Consider the following 21667-nt stretch of genomic DNA (forward strand, 5'->3'; position numbering starts at 1 on the left):
ACGGATGCGCTCAATCCCATTCCCGGACGAAGTTTCGCCGTGCAAGGCGTGCGTACAATTACTGCGAGTTTGAATGAGTTTTCAAGCAATAAATTTAACCGCCCAACTCTAGTTAGACGAAGTATCCGAATTGGCTTTCAGAACGACAAGTGGTACAGGCTCGGGCCGTTGTGCTGTCCCCAAGCAAGCTGTCCAGGCCCGTACCGTCCCAAAAACGAAGAGGTCGTTTATGGCTGCAACGACTACTGTTCCTAGTGTCTCAAAAGGAAGGAATAATCAGTCAGCTTAAGCACTCACCGCCTTTGAAAAGAACGATGGCTTTGAGGCAGGCGTATTCCGAGTGGTCGATTCTCAAGATGGCGCACCTGGCCAGCAGCTCGCGCAGACGCCTCGCCTCGTCGCTGAGGATTTGCTTCCTGTCCGGCGACAGGTGGGCCGGTATCAGTTGCGACTCCTCGACCGGAAAGTTCCATTGCGCCGCTGTCAGGACGAAAAGCTCGCACCAGGATTCCTCGAGGAGTATGGCCTGGTCTCTGTAGGAGAGCTGTAATCGCCAATCGAATTTCAGCGACGAAAATTAAAATCCCGTAAAATTCAACGGCGATCAGTCGACTCCTTTTCGAATGCTGCATTGATCGTTTAATCCTGGTTAAAGCGGCTAATACTCGCGGCTTCCGTACATAATTCAAGAGCATCAGGCTGATTATAAAATAGCTTGCGCGCACTTATCGTTGAAAGATAATGGGAACGCGGTATCCCGCGCGAGATTGCGAGATCGTGGGCGCGCATACCTGTAAAAAGGAAGAAATACTCCTGGGCCACTTGACTGCGAGGAACAGGAGCTTCGCCGCGAACTCGTAAACGTTCTCCGCGGGCAGAAGGGAGAAGTTTGCCGCCTGGCCGTCGGATACCGAGGCGCAAATCAGGGGCGTCAGCAGCCGAGTCGACACGTGCTCCTCTGAAAGTAGGGGAGAATTGCGGTTCATGAAATTGCACTAATTTGATAGGCCACCCGATTAGGAGGAGGTGAAAAGTGCACAGGAGGCGTCCTCACCCTTTTTGTACTGCAGCCGATCGTTGGCGGCGGCAGCCTCTTCGGAACTCGTCACCTCGTCTTCCTTCCCGGCCGAAGTCGACAGGGGCTCCAGGGGCTCGGGCGCGGGTCGGGGCATGAAGTGCCCAGCTGTTGTCAGGCGGAGTAAGTCGCGCGTGTCTGCGAACATTTTTTGACAATTTCACATGTACGCGCGGCCGATCGATGTATCCAAATTAGTTATATTAACTCGCGCGGGAGGAGAGCAGACTCTTTCTCTGGAATTTCAATTTTGTTCAACTTTTCACGGCCTTAGAAATGAGCGAGGAACGTCGAAAGGAAAAATCTCACCAACGGCCGGCGGGAAGGCAGGCACGGCGGGCTTGAAGGAGAAGAACGTCGGGTAGAGCAGCGGGTGATAGGGCCCTCCGGCGGCCGTCGTGCTCTGGTAGATGTGCTGCGAGGCCGGCGGGTAGAGAGCCGTCGCCGCGGGCGGCTTCCTCGAGGCCGCCGCCATCGTCGCCATCGTCGTCATCGTCGTCATCGCCGCCATCGAGGTTGTCGCGCTGCGGGGCGCTCGCTCGTGCTGCACCGCTGCAATGACCGAAATCGTCGACCTTCCGTTAGAACCGATCGAACCGTGCGCGCAAACAAGCCACTTGCACACGCACTGGCACTCCCGAGCGGGGGCGCTAATTGATATCTCGATGCGCAATCAAGTGTTTGCTTTCTGCCCGACCCCGTGTTTGCAGAAGCTCCGCTGCCGCGCTGTCGCTGACACATCGGGGCTCCGCGGCGGGGGCGCGATGATGCACTGCGCCGCGCGAGAGAAGAAAGACCCGTCTACGCGCGCGATCCTCAAATTTCATCCGGACGTCTTACTTTCAGGATGGCGCTCCACTTTTCCGCCGAGTGTTTGCTCTCGGCGCCACGCCGCTCTATAATTCATGCTGTCATCCCGGGGATCCCGGGGCCCCTTTGTCGATTCGAATTCCTCGTCCGCTTCAACTGTTTTTACAATACTCACCGTCTCGCTTCATGTTGACCTGCAAGCACTTTCTGAACCGGCAAGCTTGGCACTGATTCCGACGCGACACGTCCACGACGCACTGGCTGTTCTCCTTGCAGACGTAATCCAGGTTTCTGTAACGGAAATAATGGGTGAACAATCGAATTAGCCGTTGACAGCTCGAATAATCGAGGAGCCGGTGATAGTTACCTCGCGTACCTGCGGATCGAGCGTTTAAAAAATCCGCGGCAACCGTCGCAACTCGGCACCCCGTAGTGCTTTCCGGAAGCCTTGTCGCCGCATACTTTACACAAGGCCTCTCCTCGACCGCTGTCCTCCATTATTTATTCCTGGCTACCTGCGACTATATCGACGTTTTGAACAACTTTGAGAGCGCCAGATCCTCCGCTCGTAACAGCTGCAAATTAAAAGTTGCAAATACTTTTACTTATCAGTTCAAAAACAGCGGGTTTCTTTGTATTGTCACTGACCGCGACTTTTCCTCGCGCGCCAAACGTCTAATACTCGAGGGTAGAACAGTTGGCTGCGCCGACAGCGTCGATAACTCGCTAACTAGTAATCAGGCGCCATTTTGAAGGCGCGCTCGTAAACGATTCGATGTACAGTTGCGTGGTAAATTTCAAAAAGCATGTAGAGACCAAATTCGAAAGACAATCCTAATGAGGCGTATGCGATCTCCGAAACGAAATGGTATATAAACAGGGCAAAACGCCTTTGTCGCGATATGGACGCGGAAAAGTCGCGCGCTCGGGGCTGTTCTACGAATGCGCCGGACGGGTTCGCGCGAGCTCTGCCATTATTTCGCGCGCTGCTGCATACTGCATGAGGTAATGAGGAGGTTCGCGCGACTGCGAGGGTCGCTACACATTGCTCTCTTTCTCTCTCTCTCTCTCTCTCTTCCGATGTGCAGCGCGCTTTTTGCTATGTAACGAGATCTTTTATCGTGTTACACGTGAGCGTAGAAAATAGCCGCTCGAATTTCGTATAGTTCTCCAGTAGGCAGTAGAGAAAAGGTGAAGATTTCACAAGCCGGAGCGAGCCTCCCCCTCGAAGCGCCTGAATGTTTAAGCAGCTCTCGGGTGTCCGCATCGCGAGCGCGTTTCTCGCCTACGGCTTGCCCCGCTCGGCTTCTCGAAACCGCGAGCCCTCCGCGAGCAGCACCCGCGCTGCGGACGTCTTAGTACAATCGCGGCTCTGAATAATGCAGAGGCGGCGGCTCGAGCAGACCGCACGAATCGACAGCCCGGCTGGCTGGCTTCTTGGCCAGCCTATCGCTCGCCTCCTTCTCGGCGCGCTTCCTCGCCTATTATAGTCCGGCGATCGACTGCGCGGACTGATGCGAGGGGCTAAGGAGGCTAGCCGCAGCGCGTCTACAGCCAAGTGTACGCGGCTTTTCGAAGCGAAAACTCGAGTGGCCGAGTGCTAGGAGGGGATCTCGGGGCTAAAAATACTGTTTTTCTATCGCAAATAATTGTCGAAATAAACTTTTTTCTACAAGTTTGGCAATGCAAAGTACCCCGTGGCCGGTGGCGGTTCTGCGAAGCTTTAGCGACGACATCCTCTTAAGTAGAGAAGGAAGGCCTCGCTGGGACCCGACGGTCGTGCGATTTTTTTACTTTTACGCATACGAGACAAATTTGAATAGGTCAGAAAATCGGGTACTAAAACAATTTAGAGATTCTGCGGCTCCGGAGAAGGAGCATTGGATTTTTTCGACTTTTACAGTGCATGCGCGGTTCCTAAAATGAATTCAAGTCAAAGAAAGTGAAGTATGCGCCGGGGAACTCTATTATAATAACCGGAATAACCGCCCCACTCAAAGTTCACTCGTTTTTGCGGAAATGCGAAGAATGGACTTGGGTGGTTCTTCCGGGAAGCCAGGAAGACGCGAAGCCCAAATACTCGACGCTAAGATAACTCATATAACGACATACTCTTCTTTATCGTCAATAAATAAACAGACAGATTATAAAATAGGTGCTCTAAGAAAAGGTCTCAAAGTACTGCTTATTGGAGGGAAAAGCTGCATCAGTACGCGTGTAATAGAGAGCGCGAGTGTAGAGGGGCTGTAGAGGGGCTGCTCGGGCTGCTCTGGCTCCCCCGGGGCGCGGCCGCAACTTGTCATAATATTTTTGCTCGCGACGCTCGAGCCGCCGCTTATGTAAGTACATATACGACGATGCATTAGGCGACGAGCTATATTCGAGCGCTTTCCTTCTGCAGACTCGACGTCAAGCGTGCCGAGAGATCGCGTCGAAAATCGCGGAGGCGGCTGAGAAATCTGCCTCGAAAGCGCACGTGTCCGCATACAGGAAAATTGATATCGGTCGGCCTGCCCAAAGGCCATCTGACACACAAAGGTACACTCGCGACCCATCTCGCCAGATAATTCCATTCATTCTGTTTACCCGGCGCATCTACTCTAAAACAATGACTCTGTCCTTTCCGAACCCGGAGACAGAGCGGGGCCGCCCCTAAATGTTTGATAGTCCCTAATACGTCGATAACGATTGCAAAGTGGCAGTGATTCCGGAAGCGCTCGTTACTGTTGACTCACGTGTGCAGCGCTTGCGCGCGGACACCGAAAGCCAGTCGAGTCGAGAGAGGGGCAGCCAACCGGTTATTATCGTTCGATGTGCAATTACGAGGACCCGTATTACTTAACCCTGTTTGCCGGCGCGTGACGGCGTACATATGTCGCCCGCCACCGCATCCGCGCGCGCCGAGTCAACACTGCCCCCTGCGCGCGCTCGTATTCGCGACTCGACTTGTTGACATATTTTATTCATGCGCCCGCGCACAGGCCTAGGAGAAACCGAGAGAGAGAGAGAGAGAGAGAGAGAGCATTTCGGTTTTTTCGTGTTTTTCCAAAACTTGTTACAACCGTCGATAATTCTGCAAGACTTCAGATTATTCGGATTGCCTTCTAGAGAGCGCAATCAACAGTTGAGAGAGTGATATAAAAACGAGGGCGAAATAACGACGATCGCGATAATCGTAACAAGCTTAATTATACGCGAGCGCCCCCGTACAAGCGTGAAAATTCGAGGCGACGCAGATCGTATCGCATCGATCAGGACAGGCTGTTTCGAGGAAGGGCTCCTCTCTCTCTCTCAGCGCGACTAATGTCGATCCGATGACTTTCCGATAGTTTTGACGAGGCAAGGTGTGTCGCGTAAAAAATGCAGTATGTAAATTTTTTTCATCGTCACGTCACACGTGCGCCTTTTCGCCGAGGAAAAGGCTGATCGATCGAATGGCGCTTCGCATATTTCCATCCGCGCGCATAATAGAGGCGAGCGCGTTATGCACTTTGCGTTCTCGAGCTGGAATTCACGCTGTCGAGCAGTTGCGGGATTGATGCGAAAAGAAGTAGCTCGAAGTTTCGGTTTCGTACGCGGCAAGGCTGTAATGATTTGCAACTCGTTTCACTTGTCACGTATATGGAATAGAAGTACCACCGAGACTATAGCCTTTTCGTGATGAATCATCCAACGAAGCTAATTTTGGTCTCTGCAGCTACGGTGACAAATTACGGCCCGCGATACTCTGTACACTGAATATTTATTTCCAAATTCGTTGCTTTTAATTATTGATTTGGACTTGATAAGCGTAACGACAAGCTCGCCATGCGCGTACGTCTGTGACAAAGCGACAAACGCGAGAAGTCTAGACGTCCGAAAAAAAAACGAGAAACGCTTGGTTGAATTACTGTTCCAAGTCTTTTATGAGTATATGTGCACCAGAAAAGATAAGTCGGGGCAAGTTGAACCTGAAAATGTCCTTCTGTACTAAAAAGTCGATCGCAACAAAACTACACGAGCTATTACTGTATAATAATAATAATAATAATGACGAATAGAGTGATATCAAGAAACAAGTCTGAATGTGTGACGAATGAATCTGTCAAAGATAGAGCGCTAGCCGATACGCACGACCCCTCCAACTTTGTATCAAGTCCGAAAAATCGGCGTAGCATATGTTTACGGAAAATAACAGGCCGAACGTACGGGATACATAAGCGCGGCGGCGGAAACAGCGCTTTGGTCGGCTTTTACGCGCACAACGCGCGTGCGTTCGATTTACACTAGTAGTAAGTATCACGTACACATAATTGTGTCCTCCGCGGCGGCGACGCACGCAAGCCGCCTCTGATTGCGTGACCGCGTGCATCATGCTCCGCCGCATAAGTTGGCCGCCCCCGCGCGCATTCTTTTGCCGTCTCGCGTGGCAAGTCGCGGCCGCTGGTTTATGCATGACCGGCTAGCTGCTACGGCTGATATGTTGCCATGTATCGGTGTATGCATAGCGAATGACGGGAATCGATGATCTTTGCGTGTGACTCGCCATCGGACATCAAGTGGACCGCGTCGGGCCGCGCTTGGAGATTGTTTCGTGCATCTTGGAGTTGCGGCAAATTGCGCTTATCATACAGCCGATTATGCGCTAATCGAATATCGCGCTCAATGCAGGACCGGAGCGCGGCTCTCGTCGATGCTACGAGAAGGATATGCGGCAGCAGTAGATTAGATAATTCGGCGATATAAACAATCGAAATGAGAGCCCGTAATAGTTCGTGTGGATAATGTGCCAGAATGGAAATTGGAAATCGAAAAAAACGCGCAACCCCTTCCGCGGAACCTAATTAGATTTAATTACACGCGACCGCCCGCACAGGTGCAAATCCCGCAGCACAGCGCGGGGGGCGTCATGTCAATAAGGTAAGCGTCGCGCGTAAAGTCAGCACGCACGAGCCGCGGACGGAGGGTATCTCGCGCGTGTGTGCCTGAGCAAAGTCAGCGGGTATCAACTGAGGAGAAGCGTGAAGCGTGACATATGTTTTTACATATGCGCGCCGCGAGCGCGATAAAATAAAAGTGGCCCGCGCGCGCTCGTAAGCGGCAATTACGGGCGCGCCCGGCGGAAAAGCCTCGCGGCGAGCTTAGCTCGCAGGTGCATTATCTCGGCGTCCCGCGTCCCCTTTTCGCTGCCCTCTCTCTCTCTCTCTCTCTCTCTCTCTCTCTCTCTCTCTCTGTGGGCACAGGGCTTAACGAAACGTGACCGCGACACGCGCCACGTAAGATCCGACGCTAAGCGCAGGTATATGATACACCGCCTGGATGCATCAGTCGGTGCTGAGCTTGACGTCGTATAGGCCGCACGTGCGAGAAATCAGCGATGCGATACGAGCCACGTGTGTGTATCTTCGGAAGGTGCGATAATAGCTGGCATTTGTTGGAATTATGTTGCAGGTATATGGAAAATTCGATAAATAAAAAACGTATGACACGATCGGCTATTTGGATAGGATACCCTTCCTTTTAAACTCGACTTTCACTGTGTCTTGACCAGTGATGATTAGATAGCGTACATAAACGCTTTGCTATTTCCCTCGCCAACATACTCGAGCCAGCAGAGCATACAGAGCGACATATCATCTACGTTAAAACTGCCTTTTATCCAGCCTCAGTATAGCTGCTATAGCTAAATAATATATCTAATATACTTGCGAAGCTACATTAAACTTTTTTAGACTCTGACTCCTCCTGGATGTAATATAATGACCAAAGAACTTCAGAGTCCATTTGAAAAATCAAAGTTCTTTGGCTATGAATAGTTAAGAAATATTCGACAACAGAAATGATTGTGTTCAGACCTAATTTTTAGAATTGAATACTGTAACTACAGTGAAAAAAACGTTTGTGGATTGTTGCGATTCGTTAAATTTTCTTACATTTTGAGTGTTGTAAAATTAAATTTACCGGCCAGGATTATATATACTTTTTCGATTACAGCTGGTGGCATGGTTGCGTGGCGTGCGTAAAGGATACGAAACAAGTTGAATCTGGCACGTGGACACCGACACCCTACAGTGATTTGACCATTACGATACGGTTAAGGCTAATTTCCTGTTCTTTGTCATGTCTACCGTAAATTGATAGCTGTTTCAAACTCGGAAATTTTTCAGCCTTTCACAGAAACCAGATTTTTCTAGGTGTAAGAATAAAACAATCAAAATTGTATTTAAATAAATTCTGATTTTTCTGAGCTCTGATCATACATTTGGCACAAGGCAAAGTTTTGATACATTAATTATAGTAGTATCACTGCTGGCATTTCTCATTTTTACGACAGTTCATGCATCAAATATTATCAAAATACGTCTCTTACCGATAAACGTAAACACGTGTTTAAAGTGCAAAACTTAAAACTGCTCAAACTTGCGCTGATCTATGGGAATGAAAGTCGCCGTTATGATCAAAAACATTCCCGCAAACTCGCGATAACCTCTACCGTTACAAATGATACCATCGATCGAAAAATTTAAAACGTTATTAAAACGAATTATTAAGACGTTGCATTTTCCAAATGTAAGAATATGATATATTATTTATTTCATGTGTTTCATTTATTATCATTTTTTATGGTAGAAATCTTCAAATGCAAGTCAAATCCAAATTTAAGAAGTTACTTGCGTAAAACTTAAAATTTTTATTTTACAATTCGCAAAAATTGTCTCCCATTATAATACGATCTCTATTTTAGCTATTCAATTGACGCGAATTTTTGAGAAATTCATTCCTTTAATATTTGTATGCTTATAGTGTAAATGTGTCCCCGATACTATATGCTGTTCAGTGCGATAGTTAGATTGCAACCAAAGTCAAATTTACGGGTTCTAACAATTTTATGCTGATTGACTCGTGAAAAAGCTAAAGGTTGCAGAAAAATTTCTCAGACATACATCAGCTTAAATAATAACTTTTGACACGATTATGAAATAAACAACAATGCCCATTTCAAATACTCTATGATAAATTTCATACATCAGGCTCGGAAAATGTCAAAATTTGTATTGGGTTTCTGGAAATGTGGTTCACAAACTATGAAGGATTATTTTGTTATGAAATGTATGAAAGTTATGGAATTCGTCAAGTCCGACAAGAATACAATACGACATCGAGTTAATGGACATCAGTATATCAATGCAAATATACAAGGATCACTACTGGTGATTAAGTTCACGTGATTATTTGTTATTTAAGCAAACTATGGTAAAAATTGTTTTGTGATTTTTTTCGATATGTGCATTTTTCCAACATCTTTACATGATAAAATATATCGGAAAATTGTACACATTTGACTGGATTGGTTTGAAATGCATCAGAAAAATAATCAAATTTACATCCGAGTTTATTCGAATCTGCACTTACCTCTATTTTTCGACGGCCCAAAGATCGTACAGTATTCTGAGCTTGATTCCAGACATATTCGAAAGCGCAAGACGAACAAAGAAGCAGCACCGATATGATGTATAGATCCAAAGAGCTCGAAGACTAGAAAGACGCCAAGGCTGCGGAGCAAGCGAACAGTCCGGGCTCGCTGAAAGCTGAAAAATTAAGCACTTGATCGGTCGCACACGTCCAGGCCCCGCGAAACGAGCAAAACAAGTGCGGCGTTCGGTCGGTCAAGCTCGCGGTTCCCGTGCACGGGGCGAGATTTTTAACCTTTGCGCACAGGCACGAGGCAAGGGTTGCTCGCGTCGAGCAGGGGTTGGCTCGGGCTCGAGAGAGCCGAGGCCGTCCCCGGTGCCGAGGCTGGCTCGCCAATTGGTCGCTGGGCGGAGCCGCGCGACTCGAGCTGGCTCGTGCCATTGGTATACGTCGCGCACACAGTCGTGCAGCTCTCAGGCCACTCGACGGAGATCCTATAAACCTACGTCTATAGGTATACAGACTGGGCCGGAGCCCAGGTATATAGATCGGGAGCCAAGTCAGAGGGTGAGGTCAGAGGCGCAAAAGTCAACTCGGGGTCGCCCGCTGACGCCTGCTCTCGCGGCAGAGCACTATCAATTTGTTGCTAAGCTTGACTTTTTTACCTCCGCTGTACGAGCGGTCAATCAATTTTTTTATCGGAGCTTCTCTAATCTAATCAATACCTGATGTATGATTATATTTGTATATAAAAACTATGTCCACCACTCTATTCAACTATCCATCATGGATAGCCTTTTGTTTTTACGATAACTCGCTTTGATATTGAATGACAATCGCATTCCTTGCTAATTTCATAATTTCACCGCTAATACTTAAGTTCAAGATATCCACAAGCAGCGTATTGATAAAACCGAAAAAAAAAACTTTTCATTCTAAAAGCGCTGTACTTATGTGAAGAATACAGCTTCAGTGCGATGCAAATGCGACGACAAGCTTTACAATATGCTCGATGAAAAATTATTGGGTAAAAAACGAAATTAGCACAAGGTATTTTATGTTGAGTTTTTGAAGACAGAGGCCCTTTCCAAAATTTGTAAAATTTTCTTCAAAATGACAGGATACGCATAAGTAGATAAATACAGAAATCCGGTTCTCAGATTTTGCGCCTGACATAACAATATATACTTATATTATTTTTGTAGCACAAACAGGAATTTCGCGTTTTTTGGCCTATTATAAGCGGGATTAAAGTAACTTGTTTCAATATTGTTGCCGCATCTGAAAAAAGTTATATCAGTCTCACAGTCAATAATAAGTAAAAAAACTCGGAAATCCATACTTGTGTTACAAAAAATATGGGCTCCACTCTCGGTCTAAAAAAGCTCACTTTATTCTCTTGGTACGCAATATACTGTTTTACAGGCTGGAAGCTTCTCTTAACGAAAATTGAATGGCATTGTTTTGTTTTGCAGTAATTCAGGCTTTAAAGTGCAATCATAAACTTTCTTTGAAAGCCGTTTTCTCATTTGCTTGCCTGTAGATGTCCCGTTGGCGAAATTGAAGAATGTGCTCGAAAAGCAGAGAATAGAGCCGCTGTATGCGAGTGCACAAAAAATCGACTTTTTTCGTTTGGCCAGCTAATGTATGAAAACAGTACTCACTAAAATACGAGAAAAGTATCTTGCAACATCGAGTTTTAAAATTAAAAACAGAAATGCCGTTTCGACCGCGTAAGTCTTGCAGATTTTGCGGAAAATCGCAAAAGTGCCTATTGAGAAACATGCAATCTTGTGACGGGGAAAAGTTCCGAGTGCCGCACTGTGAGAAACGGTGGGAAAAAGGCCGGGAACGTATATAATCCATCGTGCGGTGGTTCTGCGGATCGCGCGCGGTTCTCTCAAGAGCTGCGAGATACTTATAGAGAGCGTAGGAGAATCCGGCTGAAGTGTCTCGAGCGGTCGGGCTAATGGCTCGGCGACGCTATTTTGTTAAACAAGGAAACCTTTTATCTCGTGAACACCCTCCTTGGCGCGCTCACTCGCAGCCAGTAGTCGACGATCAGGGACACCCTCGGCGACGAGAAATTGATTTTCTCGGGTATATATCCCTTTGCGCCACCGAGGTTGAAGCTACCGACGAGAATGCGCAGGAGTATGAAAAGAAATGTTTATTTGATGTCGAGTGTTATCACTATTCAGGGGCTGGGAATAATTCACCCGATTTATGCCTCATAATTGATGCCATATACATTCTTTTTATTGGTTCATCAATCGTTGCACACAATATATTTTTACTGTTCAATTTGTTTTCAAGATACACAATCAAGGTTCAGTTTGTTGTGGCGACAACTGATTTGACAAGTTACAAATTCGTCCAACCATCTCTTTACTATGTATTATCACAACAATGAGCCTAATATTAGGTAGTCCTTCCAATCGGTACTAAACAATGGCATGCGAGGAACATTCGGTATAAAAACTAATATGATTTTAGATGCATACCTTGAAAATTAGTATGATTTTCGCCGATCTTTTTTCATATAAAAATACACAAAACTAATGCTATCAATGCAAATAAACAACAATTATAATACACAAAGAAACTAGTACAAAAATCGAATTCAAGTTAACATGCGATAGATAGATATAGACGCCGACAAAAAATGTACTAGTAATTTTAAAAACGTGCATTTACATATAAAATATAAATAAACCACGTGAAAAATATTCTATAAATAAATGAGATTTTTAAAAGTACGCAAAAAATGCATACCGTCATTGCTTTTAACATTTCCAACTTCGTTTTCTTTAGATACAATATTACCCACGTTTAACGCATCAGACAGATTTCCGCTACCTAGAAAGTCTTTCCAATAAATCTTGAAAATAGCGGAAAGTGTGCAAATTAACAGTAGACGTGAGAAGCAAAGCATATTTTGTACCTTTTTGGCAATTTTTGTTTAATTAAGTTATTAAGCTTGTTGTTTATAAAACTAATAAATTATTCGGGATCGATAGTACTAGCATATCTCTCATTCACAAAAATGTATGATATTGTTTTGGAGTATCGAAAATTTCGTATTTCATACCTGGTCTTATTTAAAAAACAGTATTTGAATTAACCGTTACTCGTAAATACTTCGAAACCATTAATATTACTTGATTTCGGAGTATTTACGAGTAATGGTTGATTAAAATACTGTTTTTTAAATAAGACCAGGTGTGAAATACGAAATTTTCGGCAGCGATTATTTGTGTTGAATCTACTTTATTAGTTTATGTAGTATCCATTGAAATTTTAGAAATGAAAACATTATCAACCTAATGAATCAATGTTAAAGATACTATCATCTCTTTATGAAAAAAATAGTATATCACGATACAAGTGGCATAAATAGTCCGTTACGGCACGACGTGTATATGTAGCGTAGCGAGGGAGCTAAACGTCGTGCCGTATCGGACTATTTATGCCACGAGTATCGTACGCTACTTTATAGCACTGACTAGCATAAATCCGGTGTCACGCCGATCCGTGGCCTAAACAGTTCATTTTTCACCGTGCAGTTAGATCAGCACGGTGCAATAATCGACTATTTATGCCACGGATATAGGCGTGACATAGATGCGGATTGATGTCACGCCTATCCGTGGCACAAGTAGTCTTTTATTGCACCGTGCATATCACCCTCGCTACGCTCGGGCGCTAACCTCACGGTGCAAAAAGGGACTGCTGATGCCACGGATAGGCGTGACAGCGGATTTATGCTAGTCAGTGCTATAAAATATCGTACGATACACACGTCATAAGTCAATCTTCATGGCACGGCGATAAAGTACGACTTATGACACTAGTATCGTAATGTATTATTTTGGCTATAAAGATGAAGAATATACTTCTACGCAATTACTTTTGAGCCTTATATTTTAAATTGCTTCATCGTCATCAAGGATAAAAAGTAAAAATCAATTGTATATAATTGTTTATTTTACCTCAAATAAAAGTCAATGAAATTGTATTACTTTTGTATATTCTTTATCCCAGGCAGGATCGGTTTCACGGTTACTGTATGCTAAATTAATATATCATAAGTGTTTTTGTTTAACAAGTAAGGAGTATACGAAGATGAATTGCTACTTTGGTGTTAACATTTTATGATAATTTCCATTCCAGCCAGTATCTGGAAAACGAAAAAAAATCATTTAATCAAAGTGAAAATATTGTTGTGCTGATATTGCTATTCGTCTGTAGGTAGATTGCATTTACATAATTATTTTGGTGCGATTGTGTTTCTGGATATTTGTCGATATCCATACTCAATCTCAAATTGAGAGAGAGAGAGAGAGAGAGAGAGAGAGAGAGAGAGAGAGAGAGAGAGAGAATAAATCCATGCTGAATCCTTTCGATTGTCTTGGGGTAGATATCATAGTGAGGGTTCTAGATATAGGTTAACGAAAGATAAATGTAAGATAATAAAAGTATATGGATTTTTAAAGTCTTTGGATAGCCTGGTGGGATAGGATGGAGTTTTAGCTGCTTTGTTAACAATGTGCCGAATGTGAGAAAAAGGTCATCTAAGTAAGTTTTTAATATAATGATACGTTACCAGTGTAGCTGGTTCGACTGGTCACCTCACTGCCGACGTAGCTGAGGGTTCATCACGTCTGAGGATAACTGCGAGTATGCTTGGATTTCGCAAACCTACACTATTAGATCAATTTTTACCAAGGCATAATTCTTGCTGTGCTAGAGTCTGTGCTAGAATTCACAGCTGGAGCTCAAAAGCCGCTGCAAACTTGATTCTTAGTCGGCTGTCACTCTTTAGCCCTCTAAGTACTCATGTTGTATGACAAAAACAAATAAGTTTGCACTTGCTTATCGTGATGACAATCATATATTATGCTTGACAAAAACAAGAATACCTTGAGCGAGCTGTCACTTGAATAGCAGTAGCACAAAGCTCATGAGAATAGCTCGTCGTGCAGCCCCCGCGTCGACATCGATGAGCAGTAGCTGTATTCCCAATTAAATGAGGCTTTTTCGTTTCGATTGTGCTCCATATTAAATGGAAGAAGAATATCTCACATACGACCCAAACCAGTAAGACAAGGCTGTATACGACGAACGTGACCTTCAACGAACTCATTTCGCTCTGATCTACAAAAAATAATCAAGTTTGGTTGTAAGCGTAATTCTTTATTACAGCCGGAACTCGTGGGAACTCTTGGGTCGCAGCGTTTCTTGCAGACGATGCGCCTAACATCATCGACAGCAGCAACCGCTAGGGCTCATCTGAAACGCATCCAACAGATTTTCGCCACTTTGGAAGCAGTATTCCTAGTCTTTCACAATCGCGAACATAACTGTAAAAGGATTCACAGTGGCATTGCAGATCATCAGGCGGACACTCGCACATGTCTTTTAAACATTTTTCATAGTAAGATGTTACGTTGACCTTTTTCAAACATTTTTCAAATGCTGATCCTTTGATATAACTACACAACCTACAATTATAAAAAGTGTGTCTTAGTAATTATTTGATAGGTACTACAATATTAAGGAAAAATGTATTTCCAACTTAGAATAGTATATTTAAGACACACCTTTGATCCTTACGTGGATTGCAGCCTCTTATTCCATATTTTCTAGTGTCCAAACAAACTTCCTCTCCTGAGGTCCATGATTGCGCAAAAATAGCAGGATCGTCAACCAAAATACCTTCTCGCGTAGTTAAATCATTTTCGGCTATAGCGTTAAAGTCGCCGCACAAGCCACAAACTTTTTTTTGATAACTCTTCGGTATACTGACTTCAACGAATCCAACGTAGTTCCACAAAATCTTTACTCCGATTTTTGATGTTACGACAATAGTATCATCGACCTCTTTTAATTCTAATTTGTCTTTTTGTCGATATGGCACATCCACAACTTGATCGTTTACTTTGGTGTTTTTGTTTTGCTGAAGATCAACTTTTGTTTTGCCCAGTCTCAACGATACTCTCTTTATCGAAACGTCATTGCCTACCACGGTATTTTTAAGTCGAATATTGAACGTCCCGCTGTCGCAATCACTGGCTAATTGATATTTGCATGAACCTATGAAAGCATACAGCTTTCCATCAAATGTGCGAACGTGCGAGCCACCAAACACTGTGCAAACGCCCTTGCCTTCAAATAAGATCGAACAGTTTCGAATTATTTCTAATAATCTCTAACATTCATATGAAATCTAATTTTTCTTATTTATTCACTTACTTTCCCGCTCCTCACATATCGGACAACACTCTCCCTCTGGTATTACTAAAATTGAATTTTGCGGACACCGAATAGCTGGACACGTTAGTGCTGAACAATTGATTCTTCCATTTTTACATGTACAAGTCTCACACGTTTCTGTATTCCAGGTTTCGCCATCCTTCGCCGAAACAAATATCATACATGCAGATTTAAAAAAAAACGCGTTAACTAATTGAGTAATATAAACTTTATTTTTATTTTAGTAAATAATAGCAATGTGCTAACCTTATATATTGTGCCATCGTGTACGCAAGTCTTTTCTATCTTATGATTTTGATAACTCTGATTGTCGACTTCTTCAGGTTTATCCCATGCTTCATCCGTTTTGGTTTTATGACTTTGATCATCGACTTCTTCAGTGTTATTCCCTGTTTCGTCTATTTCTGTTTTATGATTTTGATAACTTTGATCGTCGAGTTCTTGAGTTTTATTATCTATTTCTATGTTGAACCCATTGTCGCTACCTATGCATTGGGGACAACACTGACCCGGCCAAGTTTTCTGCTGCTCTCGTTTGCAACTCAATATAGGACAGCTTTCTCTTTGGCAAAATGCTGTTGAATTTTCACAGCTGCAGTGCGTGCAATCGTCCACAGTAAATTGCGTTCCAGATTGATGTAACTTCAGACCCAGCAAGCAGGCTCCTTTGGGCGGGTCCAAGTACGTACCGGTACCTTTTTGACGACAAGAGCGAGTAATAACAGTCGTTTTTAGGCACGACCGCGGTACGGAAGTGCCTTAGTTTTGTCAGCGAAAAATGTGTGAGATGCGATATGTCACGCAATTTTCGACCGATCGGGCTAAAAGTTTAGGAGGAGTCTCCTCTCGCCCAAACCAAAAACTAATTTTTTTTTATCCTGATCCTCTACGTATTTTCAAACCGTGGGCACAATTTGTTCGATTTGTGCGTGTATTTTTGAATAAAAATTTTGGTGTTACACGATTATCTCTAAGAGACTTTTATCAATCAGGCTAAAAATTTGTGTGCAAACTCCCCTCACCACCTTGTGGTTAAGAAAAAACGGTTTTTTGGCTCTAACTCGAATCCTAAGCATTCTACAAAAAAAAGTTAAGTGGAAAAGTTGTAGATCTTTGAAAAATACAACTTTTTCCTTTTGACATAATATAATGAAAATGTTTATAACTTAAGTTTACAGCCTAAAATCGATATTTTACAGCTAAAAATCCAATTATTTACCATAGAACTTTGCGGCTTTACGTTTTACATGGAAAGGTCAAATATAAAAGTAGTTTATGTAACACGCGAACGATTTTCGCGTTTTTCGTACCTATTAATAGGGACTAAAGTGACTCTTTTTTGACCGGCGGGCAAAAAAGTTATTTTAGCGGGCAATAAATACCTTTATTGCCCACATATTCAAACAGGGGGCAATAATGGCCTTTACTGCCCGCTAAAAAGTCTTTATTGACCGCAAAAATTTTTTTTTGTAATTTAAAAAAAAAAGTTGATTTTGATAAATTTGCATTATTTATTATTAAATAAAAAATGTACAAACTGTTATGTTCTTGAACAATATATAATTTATAACTAAATATAAATTAACATTGTCGAAATTTCTTATTTTTTTCATTAAAACCCTTTACGTAATACTTTATTTCATTTTTTTTTCTCATTATAAATTCGGTACTGTTAAAATCAATTATTTATTTACAAAAAAAAAAAAAAACGAATTTGTCTTTTATATAATGTTTGAACAAGACAAGAGCACGGTTGCCGTGTCAAAAAATAGTCACATCAGTCCCTCTTAACACGTACGAAAAAATGCGAAAATACATCCGCGCGTTACATAAAATATGGTGTGCACCAAGGGCTAAGTGGGCTTTTTGGCCTCGTGGATTTTGCAGTACTCGTCTGCGGCTCGTACTGCAAAATCCACACTCGGCCTAAAAAAGCCCACTTTACGCCCTTGCTACACAAGATACTATTATATTTTCAAAACACAACTTTTTACCGTGACAAATATTTTTTTGAAACGCTTTAACAAAGGGCAAATCCTCAAAAAAGGTTTTTTAAGTAGATATCTAATGCAAACGTTAGATAGTGAGCACGAAGTATACGAGCGTCAGCGGTTAAGATAAATAATGCGCATGTGAACTGAAAAAATACCTTGACATTGCGGACAACAGCCTTCAAAGCTGTGAAAGATTTTCGATTCCGGACAATTAAGAACTGGACATGTCTTTTTCACACATTTCAGTTTGCCAGAAGTACAGTCACAGAGAATACAGGGATCATGTTTGGGCATAACACTTGTTTCTTTAGTTATTATTTTCCCCTTGAAACGGCAGTCTAAAAATAAGAAGTTCATATTTCATTTTCTTTTTATCCTAGAGTTATTAAAATTAATATAACGATGAATTTACTTGGACATGTAGGACAACATTGTCCGAGCGCAGGTGGCACTGGGTCTGAGCAAGGAGTGTAACAACGAATAGATGATTCGGTGATAACGCCTGCAATACACGTCAATGATCTACATGGTCTGTTCGGCTCAGTCCACTCGGTGCCCGACTCATAGTACAAACCATTTTTCATGCAACCTTTAATTTATTCATTTAATTATTTATAAAATGGTTGTTCCATTAATATTATATTATAGTATATAGGGAAGATGCGCCCAGTATCTATAATTTTATGTTTCTAGCTTCCAGTAACAGTTATTTCGTGTATAATTGTGGTCTATTGAATGCACTTCAGGATCGGTATTTTAAAAATCGCAGCAAAAGTTGTAGAGAAAATAAGTAAATGGTTGAGTTCAAACCTGTCAAAAGTTATTTTACACTAGAATTGAAAATTGTAACATTTTATAGGCTATTTTAGAAACAAATATACTTAAAAATTTTTTTATTTTTGTTAAGAGTAAGTGAATAGCTACAACCGAAACAGCTAGAATTATCCATACTGGGCGCAACTTTTTGATTACTTGTAAAATTAACGTTTTACATTTATGCAGATAACTTTTTTAATGAAGAGCTTTGACTTGCGCCAATTGTTTTGCTTGCAGAAAATTGACTAGAAGACACGTAGATATTGCGGATTTGAATTTTCATTGCGTCATTTAAAAGTTACTCCCAGAATAGCTAAGGGTATCCGTACTGGGCGCATCTCCCCTATATTTTTACCTTTGCATTTTTGGCAACATTCGTCGGTTTGTAATTCTTGAAGCCTATAACAACCTTCAATTTTGGGACAATTTTTTTTGACACATTCAACCATGCCACTCTGGAACAAAAACATTTGAAAAAGTAATCAAATACATCTCTAGATCATAGATTGAATGATGGTGCGGGCACATGTCGAGAGGAGTTTAAATTAGAGGATCTGGTTTAGGTTCAAAACAAAGGATACCTTACAGGTACAGTTGAAACATTTCATATTGGCTATTTGAGGACTGATGATAGATTCGCCTTCAGCATCACATGTCTCTAGGCTGCCTGTAAATGAAAGTGTCAAATCGCATTTTATAAAATTAACAGTTTTTACCAAAAACAAAACATGTAAGTACAAACAAATCATAGATAAGAATAGGGTATAATAGTTATAGGTATAAATAAAATTGGACTATTTTACTCTTGCCAAATTATGTCCCGTAAAAGAATGCATAACTGGCCTCCAAATAAAATAATATTTATATAGTTGTAATATGCTCACACTGACACATTTACTTGAAGAAATACTAATCTTACTGTAGCATTAAGAAAATACTACTTGGGTTATATGATTATTTTACAGCTAATCTAACTCGCCTAAAACCTATACGAATCATCTTTTATGCAAAAAAAGTCAGCAAAATCACAAATAGAAACCCAAGCAAATTTTTTCTGATTATAAAAGAATTATTTTACAAAAAGCAGACTTTTATCTCACAGCTATATGCTTAGATTGAAATTACTTTTTCTTGAGAATTAATGAGAAATTATTTTTGTCATGTAATTTTTTTAGATAGGCGCTGGTATGATTTTTGAGGTCTTTTTCAAAACTTTTTGAGTTTGCAACTTGGTCAATTTACAAAGAGTTATCATAATTTTACGGTACGTATATACCTCAAACAATTAAAAAACGATGTATGGTTACACTAAATCGAAAAAGAAAATAATTGAAGACTTCAAGTGCACGTAATTATATAGACCACATTTTGTCAATATTGATTTTGCATGTATTTTAACCTGGTATAACTTTAATTATGTTCCTGTATAAAAAACTGAACATTATTTTTTTCAATCATATCATTTCTTTGATTTAAAAAATAGAATTTTAAACATTCAAAATATACATGCAAACTTTAAGAAATATGTGATAAAATATGTGTATAAAATTTGATCTAAGACAATTAAAAAGAGTGCAATAATGCTCCCCCTCCCTAAGTCTGCTTCCTTACCTGATAGCTGTGCAATAACAACACTATTCTGATGCGCCACATTGAAGAAAACAATTAAACCCACTGCAAAATTCAGGCCAGTTGGAAACAATGACCCAAATGTCTCCATATTGCTTGTGTCTGTTTTCCGAATTACTTGTATTTCTTGGTGGAGTAGAAGATAGCGCATGAAATAAAACTAAAACATATAAATACATAAATACATATATAACATTTTAGCTGTTGACTTAGGCACATTAATGTATAATGTATTTTGAAATTTAGATAAATGAAGAGCATATAGATGCTTGAGAGAAGCAATCTCACCAGAGCGTTCAAGAACGTCCTATCTCGCTAGGGCGTTCGAGAATGTCCTATCTCAGCAAGGTTTATAAACTCGTTTACTTAAACACGTTTATTCAGGCAGTATTGCGTGATTTTAAACTTTGCAAGGCTGAACAAACTAAAAATTAGTTGCAAAAAATTACATATCATCATAGATGTATAATGTATATCTTGAAACGAAGATTTCTACTGTTATATCATCAATCGCAGCATACTACTTGAATGATCCAGCATTTGATGTACAAAACCTTTTAAGTTGTTATTGAAAACAAAAAATGTGATTCCGGCCGGGATCGAACCGGCGACCTTCTGCGTGTAAAGCAGACGTGATAACCGCTACACCACGGAACCACCTGGTCGAAGTTTCCTAAGTATACTATCTGCGTTGGAAAAACAGATTTCTACTAATTTCTATGACTTACCGGCAATGGCCATTGAATAACATTTCGCGAAAGTACAAATTACCGTTGAAAATAGAATATTATGTTTGCCCGCACATTCGTTTGAGTTTTTAATACATTCTCGATTTGATATAATACTTGTTGTGTTCTTAATATCTATTGATAAGTTAGAAATCTTCATACCGATCACTGATGAATCTTTTATGAATATTTTTTCGTTGATGTATGGGAAATAATGCAGATGTTATCAACATCAAATGTCTTTGTATTTAAAAAAAACAAATACAATATAGATTCCTCGCTCGCTGTATAAAATTACCAGCATACTCTGCTTGAGCACTTGCGCAATCTGAGGAGAGATGGCGCAACCGCTAGAACTCAGTGATTTGTAGGTAACAAGCACGAAAGTAGGTGGGATTTCAGCTGTAATATATTTTAACGTTTCTATACCGAACCAAATTAAAATAAACGTACGATTCTATCTAAAAAGGAGTATGGCTTATATATATATACATAAAGTCAATACTGCATTGAGTGAACTGCAGGCAAATTGCCAGTACGTTATCACAACATACTTTGTATCTATACATTTTAAATTCATATTTGCGGTCATTGACTACGATATTCATTGTTTTTTTTTAATCTCTGACCTCTCGATCTCCCATATCGAATTCTATTACACTCGTCTCAATGGAGCTTGTTTTCATCAGTACGATCTATATACAGCCAACCTCGTTCTTTAAACTCACGAGTTATACATTAGAAAAAATTCACATATTTGACCTAATTTAAAAAATCTATTATCTCTAAAACTTGTGATAAAATACGCCCGAAATGTATACGAATATACGTTTCAATAATGCTGCTATGTACAGTGACTCGTGCAGAATTCGACTAACGTATCAGAAAATCGCACCTTACCGACGGTTTATCGAGCATCTCGATATTGCAGATAACGCACTAATAGC

At 41.6% G+C, this 21667-nt stretch overlaps 2 protein-coding genes and 1 non-coding gene across 7 annotated transcripts in view; all 3 read right to left on the bottom strand.

Annotated features, from left to right (window-relative positions):
- Positions 1-122: 122 nt before the first annotated feature.
- Positions 123-11400, bottom strand: LOC100114216 (tailless). 2 transcript variants are annotated; one of them, XM_031930495.1, is made up of 7 exons: positions 9278-11400; positions 2262-2460; positions 2061-2176; positions 1385-1627; positions 1055-1213; positions 792-958; positions 123-544 (listed from the first exon to the last, which is right to left on the bottom strand). In XM_031930495.1, exons 2-7 carry the CDS (start codon positions 2381-2383, stop codon positions 281-283), a joined length of 1071 nt encoding a protein of 356 aa, XP_031786355.1. In that variant the 5' UTR covers positions 2384-2460; positions 9278-11400; the 3' UTR covers positions 123-280. The 2 variants fall into 2 exon arrangements, with proteins under 2 accessions (XP_031786355.1, XP_031786351.1); XM_031930491.1 differs by having other exon boundaries at positions 2253-2460.
- A 1846-nt stretch (positions 11401-13246) lies between these two features.
- Positions 13247-21667, bottom strand: part of LOC100114257 (kielin/chordin-like protein) — a 32419-nt gene continuing 23998 nt past the window's right edge. The window contains exons 2-12 of one of the 4 annotated variants that reach the window (XM_031930474.1): positions 19975-20152; positions 18945-19030; positions 18719-18818; positions 17960-18136; positions 17703-17885; positions 15800-16248; positions 15533-15692; positions 14881-15445; positions 14200-14781; positions 13884-14113; positions 13247-13457 (exon numbers count right to left, since the gene is read on the bottom strand). In XM_031930474.1, coding sequence (XP_031786334.1) covers positions 14559-14781; positions 14881-15445; positions 15533-15692; positions 15800-16248; positions 17703-17885; positions 17960-18136; positions 18719-18818; positions 18945-19030; positions 19975-20143 — 2112 coding nt within the window. In that variant the 5' untranslated portion in view covers positions 20144-20152 and the 3' untranslated portion in view covers positions 13247-13457; positions 13884-14113; positions 14200-14558. Of the gene's footprint in view, positions 13458-13883; positions 14782-14880; positions 15446-15532; positions 15693-15799; positions 16249-17702; positions 17886-17959; positions 18137-18539; positions 18643-18718; positions 18819-18944; positions 19031-19974; positions 20153-21667 lie in introns of those variants that run through there. The other 3 variants (XM_008215665.3, XM_016989100.2, XM_016989101.3) reach the window with 3 other exon arrangements.
- On the bottom strand, positions 20577-20649 carry TRNAV-UAC. Its single transcript has one exon. It is a non-coding gene; the product is annotated as a tRNA-Val (tRNA).

Source organism: Nasonia vitripennis, chromosome 1, assembly GCF_009193385.2.
Source record: "Nasonia vitripennis strain AsymCx chromosome 1, Nvit_psr_1.1, whole genome shotgun sequence".
NCBI classification, from domain to species: Eukaryota; Metazoa; Arthropoda; class Insecta; order Hymenoptera; family Pteromalidae; genus Nasonia; species Nasonia vitripennis.

Coding starts and splice junctions, on each gene's coding strand:
- LOC100114216 (XM_031930491.1), bottom strand. CDS start 2,383: ATGGAGGACAGCGGTCGAGGAGAGGCCTTGTGTAAAGTATGCGGCGAC. Junction 2,177..2,252: donor TCGATCCGCAGGTACGCGAG/GTAACTATCACC, acceptor TTTCCGTTACAG/AAACCTGGATTACGTCTGCA. Junction 1,628..2,060: donor GGTCAACATGAAGCGAGACG/GTGAGTATTGTA, acceptor CGGTCATTGCAG/CGGTGCAGCACGAGCGAGCG.